Consider the following 13,765-nt stretch of genomic DNA (forward strand, 5'->3'; position numbering starts at 1 on the left):
GTTGTTAGAGGCATGAAAATTTAGGATTAAGTGACCTGTTTATTATTATGAAATGAACTTCTTTATCCCTATGATATTCTGTCCTAAAATCTGATTTTTCTTATATTAATACATCCTTCCAGCTTTTTTTATTAGTTTTAGCATGATATTTTTGTGCTTTGTAAACTTATTTGGGCTTTTATTTTTAATTTTTTTTCTTTTCTTTGTGTATTTTTGGGAAGGGTCTACAGGGTGTTCAGGGTCTCACTACTAGATTGGGCCCATAGTGATTCTCCTGTTTACAGCCTCCCAAGAGCTGGGATTACAGGCGCACGCCACCACTCCCAGTCTCAATTGTCTTCTCAGCACGTCCCAAGGGTGGTGTCTGCATGGCAGGCCCTGCGGATGAACCCCAGCCCCTGCACATGACCGCAGCCGCTGCGCGTGCACCTGCTTGCAGGCTTTTTAATCCGCTGAGCTATTTGGTCGGCCCTTAAAATGTATTTCTTAAAGGCGCCGTATAGTTGGTTCTCTTACCACCTTAGTTGACTTAATGCAGTCAAACCTTGGATTTCAATTAACTTGGTCTGGGAGTGTTCCACAAGACCAGCAGATATTTGTAAGAAATTTTAACTTCATAGAATAAGTGATGATTTCCAATACCAGTAATACAGCACAGCATGGCAAGTGTCACAAGATCATAACTGGTTTCTCTTTCTTTCACCCTCTCTCACTGCCTTGATATACAAATCCTTTAAACAAATTGTTCTTGCAAACCAAAGTTTGAGTTCACAGATTTGGTGCTTTGTTATTAGGGACATGAACATTCAGGCTTATTTTTTTTAATAATTTTATTGAGAAACGAATAGTAATGAGACAGTTTCAAAACAGGTTAGTAGGACAGTTACAATAATTAATACATTGCATATTGTTGTCTTCTTAGTGGTTATTCATTGTACAAGATGCAGACATGATATCCTGTCCACAAACACTATTAGAACAAATCTTTCTATTCATTGAATTAAGAGAAAGTAGCTTTATATCTATCCCAACTATTTTGAATATACAGATACAAAATGGTCCTTCATTTGTATCCCCTTTTTTTGTTTAGTTTTGCCAGAGAAGGATATTCCATTGTCATTTAAATATTGTAGGTGCATTAATTCAGCAAAATATTCCAATATAGTCCAGTAGTCCATAATAGTAGTGGGTTTTCCATAGTACTGACAATGTCAGAAGTTGTTGACTTGAGCCTTTTATAGCTCGCATAGTAATATGGTTTTACTTTTTATACTTCGTTTTTATACTTTTCTGCTGGATGGTTAAGACCAAGATGAAGCAAGACCTATATACCAAGAAATGTAACTTTTGTATCTGACAATGTCAGTCAAATCCCCTCAGCATTTATCCTGAAATGCTGTGCCGCAATTTGTAGATCCTTTGTCACTGTCAGCCATGTGGATGAGTCGCAGCCATTGCTTGGCCAGTGTGCTCTCTGTGAAAGCCTGAGCATTCAGGCTTATGTTCTCTTTTGGACAGTTGACTTATTTGTCATGATAAAATAACCCTTTTATCTCTAGTAGTATTTTTTTCATAGGAATTTTACCTCAATCTGATATTGTTATGGTTTGTGTCTGGATGTCCCCCTCCCCCAAAGCCTCATGTGGGCTGAAGTGGCAGGCTTTTCAGAGGGGGCTGAATCTAGAGTTTGGGATTGATTTGTTGCTGGGGTTGGCAGTTTGAATGTTGCACCTGCCCTGAGGCAGAGTAGTCTGTGTACAGTATAAGGGAAGAAAAGAGGCTAGCTCCTCCCCCTATTGCTTTTGGTATCTTCCACCATGAGCTATTGCCCCTGTGCCATGCCACCCTGCCTAGGAGCCAGCTGATTATGGACTGAAACCTCCACAAACTGTGAACTAAGTAAACCTTTCCTTCCTTCATTTTGGCCATCAGGCATTTTGTGTCAGCAATAAGAGAAAAATAACAAGATATTAATATAGCCGTTCTAGCTTGCTTTTGATTGCTGTTAACATGGTATATATGGTATATCTTCATCAAAAGTAGACACGTTCTCAGGTGTGGCTGTTAGCTTTTTTTGTTTTTGGTGCTGGTGACTGAACCCATGATCTTGTGCATTTTAAGCATGTGCTGTAACAATGAGCTAAATTTCCAGTCTCTAAGGTCACTCTTTTTAAAAATTAATTTAGCAAATTTTATTTTCTTTCTTAAAATTACCAGTCATTCATTTTAAAATTATAATGGGTATCTATTTATTAAATAAAATGGTAGAAATAGTCTTCAATGAATAGTCTTATGTATCATAACTAAAGGCAAAAAACAATTGTTAAGAAAATGGAGAGGGGCTGGGGAGATGGCTCAGTGGAATAAGCGCTTCCCTGGCAAGCACAAGGGCCTGAGTTCAATCCCTGGTTCAGCAAAAAAAAAAAAAAAAAAAAAGAAAGAAAGAAAGAAAGAAAGAAAGAAAGAAAGAAAGAAAATGGAGAAAGTAAAGACAAGACACGTAGAAACACTAGGACATCTAGAGAAAGATTCTCCCTAGAAATCCTCTTCTTTTCCTCTTTTTATTGAGACAAAGTCTCATTATGTAGCCCAGGCTGGCCTCAAACTCAGATTGATCCTCCTGTCTCAGCCTCATGAGTGCTGGGATTACAGGCATGTACCACCACAGCCAGCTGAAATTCCTCTTTCTGGTGGGTGACCTTTTGGGATATTGTTATTAAAGCCTCTCAGAGATACAAATGGAAATCTTACTTCTAATTTCTTGAGCTCTGGTCTAGATGAAATGAGGTCTGGAGCTGCTTCTAGCATATCAACCAATGATTCCTCATCCCTGATTTCTAGAATTGGCTTGGAAATGAAATTGAGGTTATGGTCAGTACTGAGGAAGCCAAACGTCATCTGAATGACCTTCTTGAAGATAGAAAGATCCTTGCTCAGGACTTGGCACAACTCAAAGAGAAAAAGGAATCTGGGGAGAATCCTCCTCCTAAACTTCGGGTAAGTATCCGTATGCAAAAATGTTAGCAGTAACTCTGACTGCATCCCCACGAGTCCTCACTGCTTTAGAGGCTTTCTTTCCTGTTAGGACTTACCCTTAACACTCACTATTCTTCTTTACAGAGGCGTACATTCTCACTTGCTGAGATCCCTGGTCAAGTTTCAGAGTCAGAGGATTCTATTACAAAGCAGATCGAAAGCCTAGAGACTGAAATGGAACTCAGGTAACAGGACTATCTTTAAGGCATAAACATTTATACTTGGGACCAAAACTATAGCCTATTAACCTTGTGATTAAAAACCTTACTTTTAAAAAGATATACAGTGGTGGAAAAAATAGAAGAAAGTAACAATATTTTGAACCATATACTATATTAGACATGTTAGATACATTGGAGATCTTGTAATTTGGTTTTAGCAATGTATAACACTAGCTGTTTATCTTTGAATACAGCTATAAGTCACTCAACATTTGAGTTCTTTGTGCTACACTGCATTTAGTGCAATAAACAGAAAGACGGCACTGTCTTTGGTGTCAAGTAGAAACTGTATGCACACTGGTGACATTTGGTACAACTTCAGAAATGTGCTAAGCTATTGATCATTTCCAGTTGATTATGGTGAAAATATTAACACCACAAAAACTAATGAAAGCTACAAATCAGGGCTGATTTTGTTTTTTTATTTTGAGGGTCTCACTAAATTGCTAAGTCGCCGAGGCTGGACTCCAATTTGTAATCTTCCTACCTCAGCCTCCCAGAGTCCTGGGACAACAGTCATGCACTACCACAGCTGACTAAGGGCTAGTTTTTTAAATGCTATTCATCAAACACAAAACTGCACACATCATAAGTAAATGATTAATAAGGGCAGGTGCCAAGTAGAAAGAGTAAGGAACATGAATTTTCAGAAAAAAAAAACGAGAAAGGGTATATACTGTGACTCTGAAGTGCTCGCTCTGCCTCTTCCACAACGCTGCCTAACTCTTCATCCCTCATAATTTTTCTTTTTTTAGTCCTCAAGATAAAACCCAGGGACTCAAGCATGCTGTACCACTGAGCTACACTCTTGGCCTCCACTTAATCTCTCACTAATCTTTGTGTTCTCTGACCATCTTTAAGATTTCCAGCACTTAATTGTGTGGCACATATGATACAGTTGATCTGTGCTTAGTGTTTGTTTTATGTTTTAATTTTCTCAATCTAAGGGATTGAAGAAAAGGACTATACATTAGACAAAGATTCTCCAAGTGCAGTCTTCCAGCCCCAGGGGGGTCTCCAAGTTCCTATTTGGGAGTCTGGGAAATGTAGTTGCATATAATAAGACATTACTTATCTCCACTACTGTGCTGACATTTACACCCCTAGTACTACAAAAGCAAAAGTGGGCAAAACTATTGACACTTTTATCTGACAAAAGAAGTGGCCCCTACATGAACGAGTAGTCATTTGTACCTGATACTACCAAACATTCTCAGTTTTAAATTCTTAAAGGAGCCAGTCTCACCTAAGAATGACTTCGACAAAACAGTGAAAATTGTGAATTGTACTGAATCCTGAATTTTTTTTTAACTTTAGAAAATTTATTAGATGGACTTAAAAATCATCATAAATCAATTTCAGGCAGTTCTTGAATACAGACTATAGGAATTTTCCACCAAAGAATAGCATATATAGCAGGCAATAACAAAAATTTAAGCTTTGATTTCACAACAATATGTAAGGGCTATACAATTTTAAGAAATATTGTATAAGCAATCCACCAGTATCCTGTACATTTCTTCCCACTCCCCCACCACACTATTGTAAGGTTAGATTGAATCAGTTGCATTTGAGCTGAATCCTGACCTTGAGTTTACATCTTTTTAATATCATATGTCATTAAACAGGAAGAACACATGAAGCACTTCTATGTACTGAGCACAATGGTCTTCCCAGGAAAAGTACTGTAGTATTGTTTAAGGTGTGAGTTCAAATGGGCTCTTTTTCGTGGAATATTAGTTTTATTTGAAAGAATAACTGAAAGGAAAAGTGGTTATTCAAACTTCATTTCTTGGCAGTCATGTTCTGAGAAATGAACAAAGACCTTATCACTTTAAAGAAAACAACAATATTTGTTGCCAAAGATAAAATTAGAGCTTTAAAGGAAAACAGAATTTTGGAAAACTTACATTTCCCATTATAAGCTTGATACTTTTTCACAACTTTTCTGATAAGGTCAGTAATGATATTAACAAATATGAGCTTTGAAATACATTTTATAGGGGCTGGGGAGTTGGCTCAGTAGAATAAGCAATTCCCTGGCAAGTGCAAGGGCCTGAGTTCAATCCCCGGTTCCACAAAAAAAAAAAAAAAAAAAAAAAGAAGAAGAAGAAATACATTTTATAATAAAATGTTAATTTTTGGAGGACCTGTATGACTGGACTACTACTATTAAAATGACATGGTAAAGAATCATGTATGAGCAAAAAACACATTCAAATTTCCCAACAAACCAGTGGGGACTATTTATATGACCTACCCAAATGTGGTACTTCATTATTACAGTACATCTTCTATCTGTTTACATTTCAAGCCACTTGAAATCAGATAATAGCTCTACAAGTACCAACCCAAACTGAACAATTACTAGATGCATTGATTACTCATAATCTCCCTCATTTGTTTGTGATCTTTATCCCCCCAACACTGACTTGACCTATGTCTTGTGCTGTCTCAAACAGGAATCTACCTTAGCTCCCACTCCAGGGAGCCTTACTAAGGGCATTGGTCACTGATCGTGCCCTGTGTGGGCCAACTTGATGACACTTGACCTCCTAACCTCCCACAGCACCACATGCTCTCAAGCATCTTCCTCATGATTTCCTGAGGTTCAGAAACAACCCAAACTTCAGCATATTGCTTCCTAAGATATGTTTTGTCAAAATATAGCCTACACATGTACTTTATATGTGTTTTATATGTTTACACACTCTCATATACATATGGAATTTTTTGTACTGTGAACTCACAGGGGAAGCATTGGCTTATCATATGGATTTTAATATGACTGTTAAACGTTTACTGATAATAGTTTTAATTGATCAGTAGGAACTAAGTTATAGTTAGACAAGGAGCTCGAGTGTGTTCCTCCATATGAGAATGACTATAGATAACAGTAATGTACTGTAGATTACATTTCAGAAAGCTAGAAGGATATAGAAATGACAAATGTTTGAAAAGATAGGTTTAACCTGACTTAGATATTGCGCTATATAAATGTATTGAAACATCAGTTCTTATGTATTAGTTGAAAAATAAATTTAATTTTAAAAATAAATGTCAAAGAAACAATAATAGTTTCACTTTCTATATTGTAAATAACTTCTAAGGAACTTACCACTCCACAAGCTATAGCATAGTCTTAAAGAGTCTCCCAAGTTATGTTTAAAAGCTACTAAAATACTCCTCACTTTGCTAACTATATATCCATATGAGGCTGGGTTATCTTCATTTACATAAACTGCAACAGCCTGTCTGGAACAGAGATGTGAGACTCCAACTACCTTGTATTAAGCCAGACATCTCTAGATTTGCAAAATGTAAAATATTCCCACTCTTCTCACTAAATCATTTTTGGTCTTGGAAAATGTAGTTATTTTTCATAAAATATATTTGTGAATAATAGGTGTTAAATTGAAACAAAATTTATATCAATTCATTTAAAAATTGAAAACCAGATATCCAGACTTTGCTTATAGATTCTAGATACTTTCTAATCAAGTATAGCTTAGACAAAAGTATATATAGTATTTCAGCTTCATTAATTAGTTTGTTTCTCAAATGTGCTATGTCAAGTGAGACGGAGAATGCCAGCAGGTGTCTAAAACATGCAGTGCTGTGCTGAGGAGTTATAAGGAAGATGGGTACAAAGTAATCAAAAGACAATAGCTCTCAAAGTTTGGGGTCTCAGGACCCCTTTGCATTTTAAAAAATTGAGGACTTGTAGGAAATTCTGTTCATGTATGTTATAGTTGAGGCTACTCACAATAAGCCCTGCTGTCTCTTTCCATGAAGGAGTGCTCAGATTGCTGACCTCCAACAGAAACTCCTGGATGCAGAAAGTGAAGATAGGCCGAAACAACGCTGGGAGAATATTGCTACAATTCTGGAAGCCAAGTGTGCCCTGAAATATTTAATTGGAGAGGTAAATGTCACTCTCCCTACCAACAGTTAGGGATCTGGGTGGGTAGGCTGAAATAAGATACCTTGCAATACTGTCACAAACTTGTTGCCACTTTTCATTGCAGACATCCCAGTGGCACTCGCATGAGGGAGTTTAGTGGGTAAAGTTTGGAAAATGCAAGTACACGTCAGTCACAAAACTAATGACTCACAAATTACTAATGTCCTGCCTGGCATATAACAAGTGCTCAGTAAATGTTAGGTATTGTTACTAGGAAAAGATCAGGGTGCTGTAGTAGGCAGGCCATGGTTAAACATAAACTATTATTTTGTACTATTTTAAAGTACTGATGAAATGTATATTCAGAAAGTTTAATAACCATCTAGAAAAGGGAAAACCTAAGAATCGTCAACCATGTAAAGATTTATTTTAAGGAAAAGCCATCTTCAATGACCTGAAAATAATCATCTTACATTGTCACAAGAAGAATGAAAGTTAATTAACACTGGTGATTGAGGCACTTTTCACTCAAGACAAGAATACAACTCTGCAAATCCACAAGTTCAAGCAATGCCACCATTTGTATGTTTTGTGTTAGATGAGTAGGCCTGTTCTACTGAGGAATCCTGATTAGCCTGGTAAAACTGGTATTCAGGATGTTCCCCATCGAGGCTACTAGTGGACAGGAAGCTAGACTAGCACAGGATATGAATCTAGCTTAAGAGCCAGATCTGCAATTTCAGCTAATATCCTGCACGTTCTGACACGTGAAAACAAACATTCAAAGACAAGTCAGAGTTGGTCATAAGGATGTTTGTGGCTTTCTCTTTAAAATTAAGGAAAATCTTCTTAAATATCAAAATATTAGAGTTGTCAGATACTGTTTCTATTATGATTATTCTCGCCTTGGAGCAGAGCATGAGATAAAATGTCCTTACGAGTGACTTCCAGCCGTAAGATATGTGTCTCAGTAAAAGTATAGACTCTTAGCCTAAGAATAGAGCAGTAGTATTGGGGTTTTGTTTGTTTTTTAAGGGTTGGAATATTCAACTTTACTCAAGGAAATCCCCAGGTCCTTGTTTACAAATAATTCCAGTAAGCTTGGCTCTTTTTATAAACTCAAACACTTAAGAGATTCCAATTCATCATTTACGTGTTATCTTAGTAGGTCACACTTACATACGAAGTTGTGCATCAACTGTGCACCCAACTCTGTCCTAAATTCTATCTAGCTGGATTAACTTGACAGCCCAAAAGCCTAAGAGATAAGGAATAGGACTAGCCCCACTTTTATAAATGAGGAAATTGAAGTAGATTTTTAAATATACCCCAAATTACATAGGTAGCTAATGGTAGAGTTGTGATATGAACCTAATTGGGATATAAAGGCTAATTGTAAAATAGTATTGTTAGTATTCAGTGTCAGAATCTCTATGACATGAAAAAATAGGATTGAACTTTGACATGAAGGTTTTTTTTCCCTCAGACCATTTCAGGAAAGCTGCCAACTTTCGTACCTAATGAATGGGGAAAGGTGGGTCATTCTCCAAATAAACTGATCTTCTTTTATCCCACCCAGCTGGTCTCCTCGAAAATACAGGTCAGCAAGCTTGAAAGCAGCCTGAAACAGAGCAAGGCAAGCTGTGCTGACATGCAGAAGATGCTGTTTGAGGAACGAAATCGTTTTGCTGAGATAGAGACAGAGTTGCAAGCTGAAATGGTCAGAATGGAGCAACAGCACCAAGAAAAGGTAAACAGGAAAGCCCAGAAGCTATATTGAAACGCAAAATACCATTGCCTTTTGTGGTTAGTTTTAAAAAGTAGTAGCTTCCTTCAAAAGCCATGCCATCTCTTCCAAATTTTGCCAATAAAAAACCTGAAACAGAAAGAATTGACTTGTTTAAATTTACAGCTATCAGTGATAGTGGCTCGTAGCCTTACTTGAGTCCCAGTATTAATGTGCTAGGAAATATCACTGTTATGCTTACCATATTAAGCCATAAGAGCAAAGGACAGCAGTTCATTTCCAAATCACAGCAGAGTAACCTGGCTGAACTAGGTTGAAATTCCTTTTTCTTTCTTGCTCCCTTAATATCACCCAGTGTGTTGTGTCTTTCTGCAGGTCCTATACCTTCTCAGCCAGCTGCAGCAAAGCCAGATGGCAGAGAAGCAGCTGGAGGAGTCAATCAATGGAAAAGAACAACAGCTTCTGAGCACCCTAAAGTATCAGGTATAAGAAGGAGGGAAAGGTCCCCTGAGATGGGCTTCACAGGCCTGACTGAAAACACTTTCTCATTTATTTAGACCATTGTCCTCACAGCAGAGTTATTACCTACTGAAGAAGGGCTTACTGTGGTAGCCTTTTTCTTTATGGCTGTATTTATTCAGGTTAGGTATAATCAGAGTATAATCACACACAGAATTAACTTCATTTTAGGGAGCAAAAAAGCAGCACATAACTCCATACCAGACTGGGAAGCCTCTTATACTTTTACTTCAACCCTAAGCTCTAAAGAGTTGAGGAAGCAAAATGATCTAATAGTTACTTAGAATCCTGGGGGCATTTAATTGTACCTTCCTGAATTTGTTCTGAGCTGGGACCTGACATGTTTATAAAATGCCTGGGGTCTGAATTCCTTCCAGAGGCTGAGAACACCACACCCTTTAGTAGCATGTTGGAGCACTATTTTAGTCCAAGTTAGACTCTTCTAACTTGCACCACCAGCCTCTACAGTTTCCTTGGCACCTGCCACCTAAGACATAACCAAACTAGTTGAAGCTGTAGATACGAATCCAGTTTTCATAAGTGCTAGGATGTTAATCAGGCTTATTAGGATAGCAAATAAACTGTCTAATCTACGTTGAGAAGGATGAATGGAAGCATCTGTAACAAAGCTAACCCTCTGTGAATTTCTGCATCAGCATCTGAAGGTGAATAGAGGATACAGTGGTACCTCGTTTCACGAACTTAATTCTTTCCACAATTCTGGAATTTTCACAAATGGAATTGAACAAGAACTGAATCATATTGCCCCTTAAGGTCAGCATTAAATTTGATTTGGTTCTTGTCCAGTTGGTTTTGCAGCCCGATTCGTAGAAAAACTTAAGTTCATGAACTGAAGTGCCACTATATGAGGCTGGAAAATGGGGGGAAAAAGGGAGGCTTGTTGGACAGAGCCCATGGTTTCTCTGATTGTGGTCAGGGCTTCTGGAGAGCACTGGAATAGAAGTGGCATTCAAGGTACTTAGGAACTGGGAATAAGACATTTTTATGAGTGCCAATGCCTGCTGTGCAAAAACCATCTGCTGTCAGCAACTTGGCAGCAGTATGTTTTCATCTATGTGAGTTGTGTGGTAACCCACATGTACTGCCCAAAATAACCCCGCCTATCACTGCACTATCTGGAAATAGGATGAAGAGCTTAAGAAGATGCAAGAAGTGTGTGAGCAAAACCAGCAGCTTCTCCGGGAGAATGAAATGATCAAGCAGGTAATACAAGGCTTCTTACCACTTCAGCCTTGGGAAATCCTACTGCCACCAAGGCCAGTGGTTGGGAGCAACCCATAGCTTAGTGGCCTAGCTCTACTGTATGAGGTCTACACTGAGTTTCTGCATGATACCATCTTGTGCATTTCCAAGTGGCATAAACACAAGGTTTTAAATATGCCCTTTTCTGAATTTAATACTGATTTTAGAATGTGGGAGTCCTTAAACCTACTCTACTGCAGTCTTGCCTCACTTTACTACAGTTTAAAATTCAACTAGTCTAAGTCTGGAATCCTTGTGTTTTAGCCATGAACACTCTCAGAAGCTGCCCTACTTTATGCACTCTGTCTTTCCTCTTCAAACAGAAACTCACCCTCCTCCAAGTAGCCGGCAGGCAGAAACCTCATCTTACTAAGGATGTCCTTCTCTCTCCAGACTCTTCTTTTGAATATATCCCCCCGCAGGTAAAAAATGCTTACTGCCTATGATACCTTTGGATAGCGTACTTTGGGATGACTGTACTAAAATCACTTTTTATGAGACGTTAAGAGTTAAAATTCTCAGCTGGGTGTGGTGGCACACACCTATGATCCCAGCACTTGGGAGGCCAAGGCAGGAGGATTGCTGTGAGTTTGAGGCCCGCCTGAATTACAGACTGAGACCCTGCCCGAAACACTACAGTTAAAATCCCCAAATTTTAGCATGTCAATTTTCCTTGATATACCAGATAAAACTATAGTATAATTGTAAGGAGAACAGCTCTTCTCCCTCAGAGGGTTGACTTTTGGCCATATACAAGCATTTCATAATACGACTGAGGAGGAGGAGGAGGAAAGGAAAAGACTAATGTCCTACTGTCCATCCAAAGATACTTATTCCACCAGTCTTCCCTTCCTCCCTCGGATTGACCAGCCTCCAGTTTCCGTCCCTTCAGTGAGGCCAAAGACCAAACAGATATTTTTTTTATTAGTAAAGCCAAGTGGGATATATTTGAAGAGTCTAAAATCTATGCTCTGAGAATATAGCTGGCAACAGCTACTGGGAAAATATGATGCCATATGTATTTTTTAAATTTTTACTGAATAACCACTTCAAAACTTTTTTTCTCAGCCAAAACCTTCCCGTGTTAAAGAAAAGTTTCTGGAGCACAGCGTGGACATCAAGGATCTCCAATATTATTCTGAGCATTCTGTGAATGAGCACGAGGATACCGATGCCTATGGGGATGATGAGGAATGGAAGCCATCAAAATTAATTAAGGTGTCCAGGAAGAACATCCAGGGGGTAGGAGCCAGCTCTTTAACTCTGTCACTGGTTCTACTCATTAGTATTCACTGTCCCTGGGACAGCTTTTTGAATCTAGGAATTTGCTGGCCCCAGTCCTGCAACTGAGCCCCTTCGATCCTGTTCCGTTGACTCCACTCAGAGGCTTATTGAACCAGCTCTGTGTAAAACCTGGAGCCAACATAGAGGACTGGCTGAGCAGACAAATCGGCTCTCTGTCTTTTCAGATTCTTAACAGGTCCATATCATTTTTTGAAGCTGATTCCAAAATAATCATGCCCATATTTTTATAGCACCTTAGGTTTATAAACCATTTTCCTACATACAATCTTTTAATCATCACAAAAATTCCAATGATGTATATTTTTCATTTGCATTTTGTAAATGAACTTTAGACTCACAAGAAGGAAATGATCAAAGATCATTGCCAAAGGTGAGAAAACCAAGTGACATTCAGGACTTGAAACAGAATATTCTAGCACCAAGTCCAGTTTGCTTCCACCACATTATGGTCACATCAGTAATAACTGCAGAGCAGAAGCTGAATGGGTACTTCATCATCTTTGCCTATTGATTTTTGCTTATTAATCTAAAGCCAAACAGAATTTTATAGAAAAAACTAATAAAGTTCAAACGTATCAAGTTAAGGCTAGTTGACAAAAATGTGACTTTGAAACATGCTTTATTTTCTTACAATGATAGATCCACATAGTTACCAAACAGATATTTTATGTTGAAATACTAACTTCCCAGGCACTACAGTTTACCACCAAGACCCCACTTTGTCCTGCAGCCACATTCTATTCACAAAGAACAGTTGACAGATTACCTTAACTGGTTTCCTAGAAGCTTACTTGATTGGATTAGCTCATAGTATACCACATGGGGAACCAAGCCTTGTGAAACCAGAGCACCAGAGCAAAGCAAGTGAACTAGAGTGCCGTGGAGTGTTAGGTCATGTGGTCAGTCAGGTTTGTCAGGAATATAACGTACCATGTGCTCATGATGAGACTAAGAACATGTCCTTGGCCTCAAAAAGCTTATAATTTTGAGGGGAACAGACTGTTTGCTTGTTTGTGATTGCTTTTAGAGATCCAGTCTGACTGTTTCCCAGTTTGGCTTCAAATTTGCAATCCTCCTACTTCAGTCTCATGAGTAGCTATGGTTATAGGTGTGTGCTGGTCTACCTGGTAAGAGCTTATATAATTTAGTGGGAAAACTAAGCAAAGAAATCAAAGCATAACTAGAGCCTCACCAAACATATTCATCTCAGCAAGATGAATTTTTGGTTTTTACAGCCAAATAGAAAGGTATAGTTTAAGAAGATGCCATCATAGAGGCGACTACTGCTGCATTATGACTTGGGAAAGGAAGTACAGTCTTGGGAGCATCAGGGAGAACATTTCTGGCCCAGTGAATGCATACATCATGCAAAGACTTGAGGATAGCAGAACACAGTGGGTTGAGACTCTTCAAGAAAATGGAACACAATGTCTTTCATTTACTTGACAAATATGGACACTCCCCTAGGTTAAAGTAAACAGCTTCGGCTGAATGAGATTTAAAGTTCTACTACTATTGCCGCTACTACTATTAATTAGACATGGGTGGCAGAATTCATAAGCAATGCACAGAGAAACAAAAGGTACAGGGCCTAAAAGCTCTGGAAAGAGTTTTCCAGATATGAAACATATATGGTATACTTTGTTCCAATTTTAGTATATGTATTTAGTATTTGCCAAAGCGAGCACACTGTGAGTATACCTGTCCTTAAAAAAAGCTTAATGTCTTATCATAGAACTATTACTCAAACTTAAAAAGAAAATATGGGGT

The 13,765-nt window shown here is 38.3% G+C and overlaps 1 protein-coding gene across 1 annotated transcript in view; it reads left to right on the forward strand.

Annotated features, from left to right (window-relative positions):
* Kif4a (kinesin family member 4A) overlaps positions 1–13,765 on the forward strand; it is a 144,183-nt gene that overhangs the window by 123,004 nt on the left and 7,414 nt on the right. The window contains exons 21-28 of the mRNA XM_004648026.2: positions 2,842–2,997; positions 3,121–3,221; positions 7,053–7,182; positions 8,741–8,911; positions 9,284–9,391; positions 10,574–10,651; positions 11,014–11,112; positions 11,759–11,932. Of these exons, the coding sequence (XP_004648083.1) occupies positions 2,842–2,997; positions 3,121–3,221; positions 7,053–7,182; positions 8,741–8,911; positions 9,284–9,391; positions 10,574–10,651; positions 11,014–11,112; positions 11,759–11,932 (1,017 nt within the window). The remainder of the gene's footprint in view (positions 1–2,841; positions 2,998–3,120; positions 3,222–7,052; positions 7,183–8,740; positions 8,912–9,283; positions 9,392–10,573; positions 10,652–11,013; positions 11,113–11,758; positions 11,933–13,765) is intronic.

This window comes from Octodon degus, unplaced genomic scaffold (assembly GCF_000260255.1).
Source record: "Octodon degus isolate 3935 unplaced genomic scaffold, OctDeg1.0 scaffold00347, whole genome shotgun sequence".
Lineage (NCBI taxonomy): Eukaryota > Metazoa > Chordata > Mammalia > Rodentia > Octodontidae > Octodon > Octodon degus.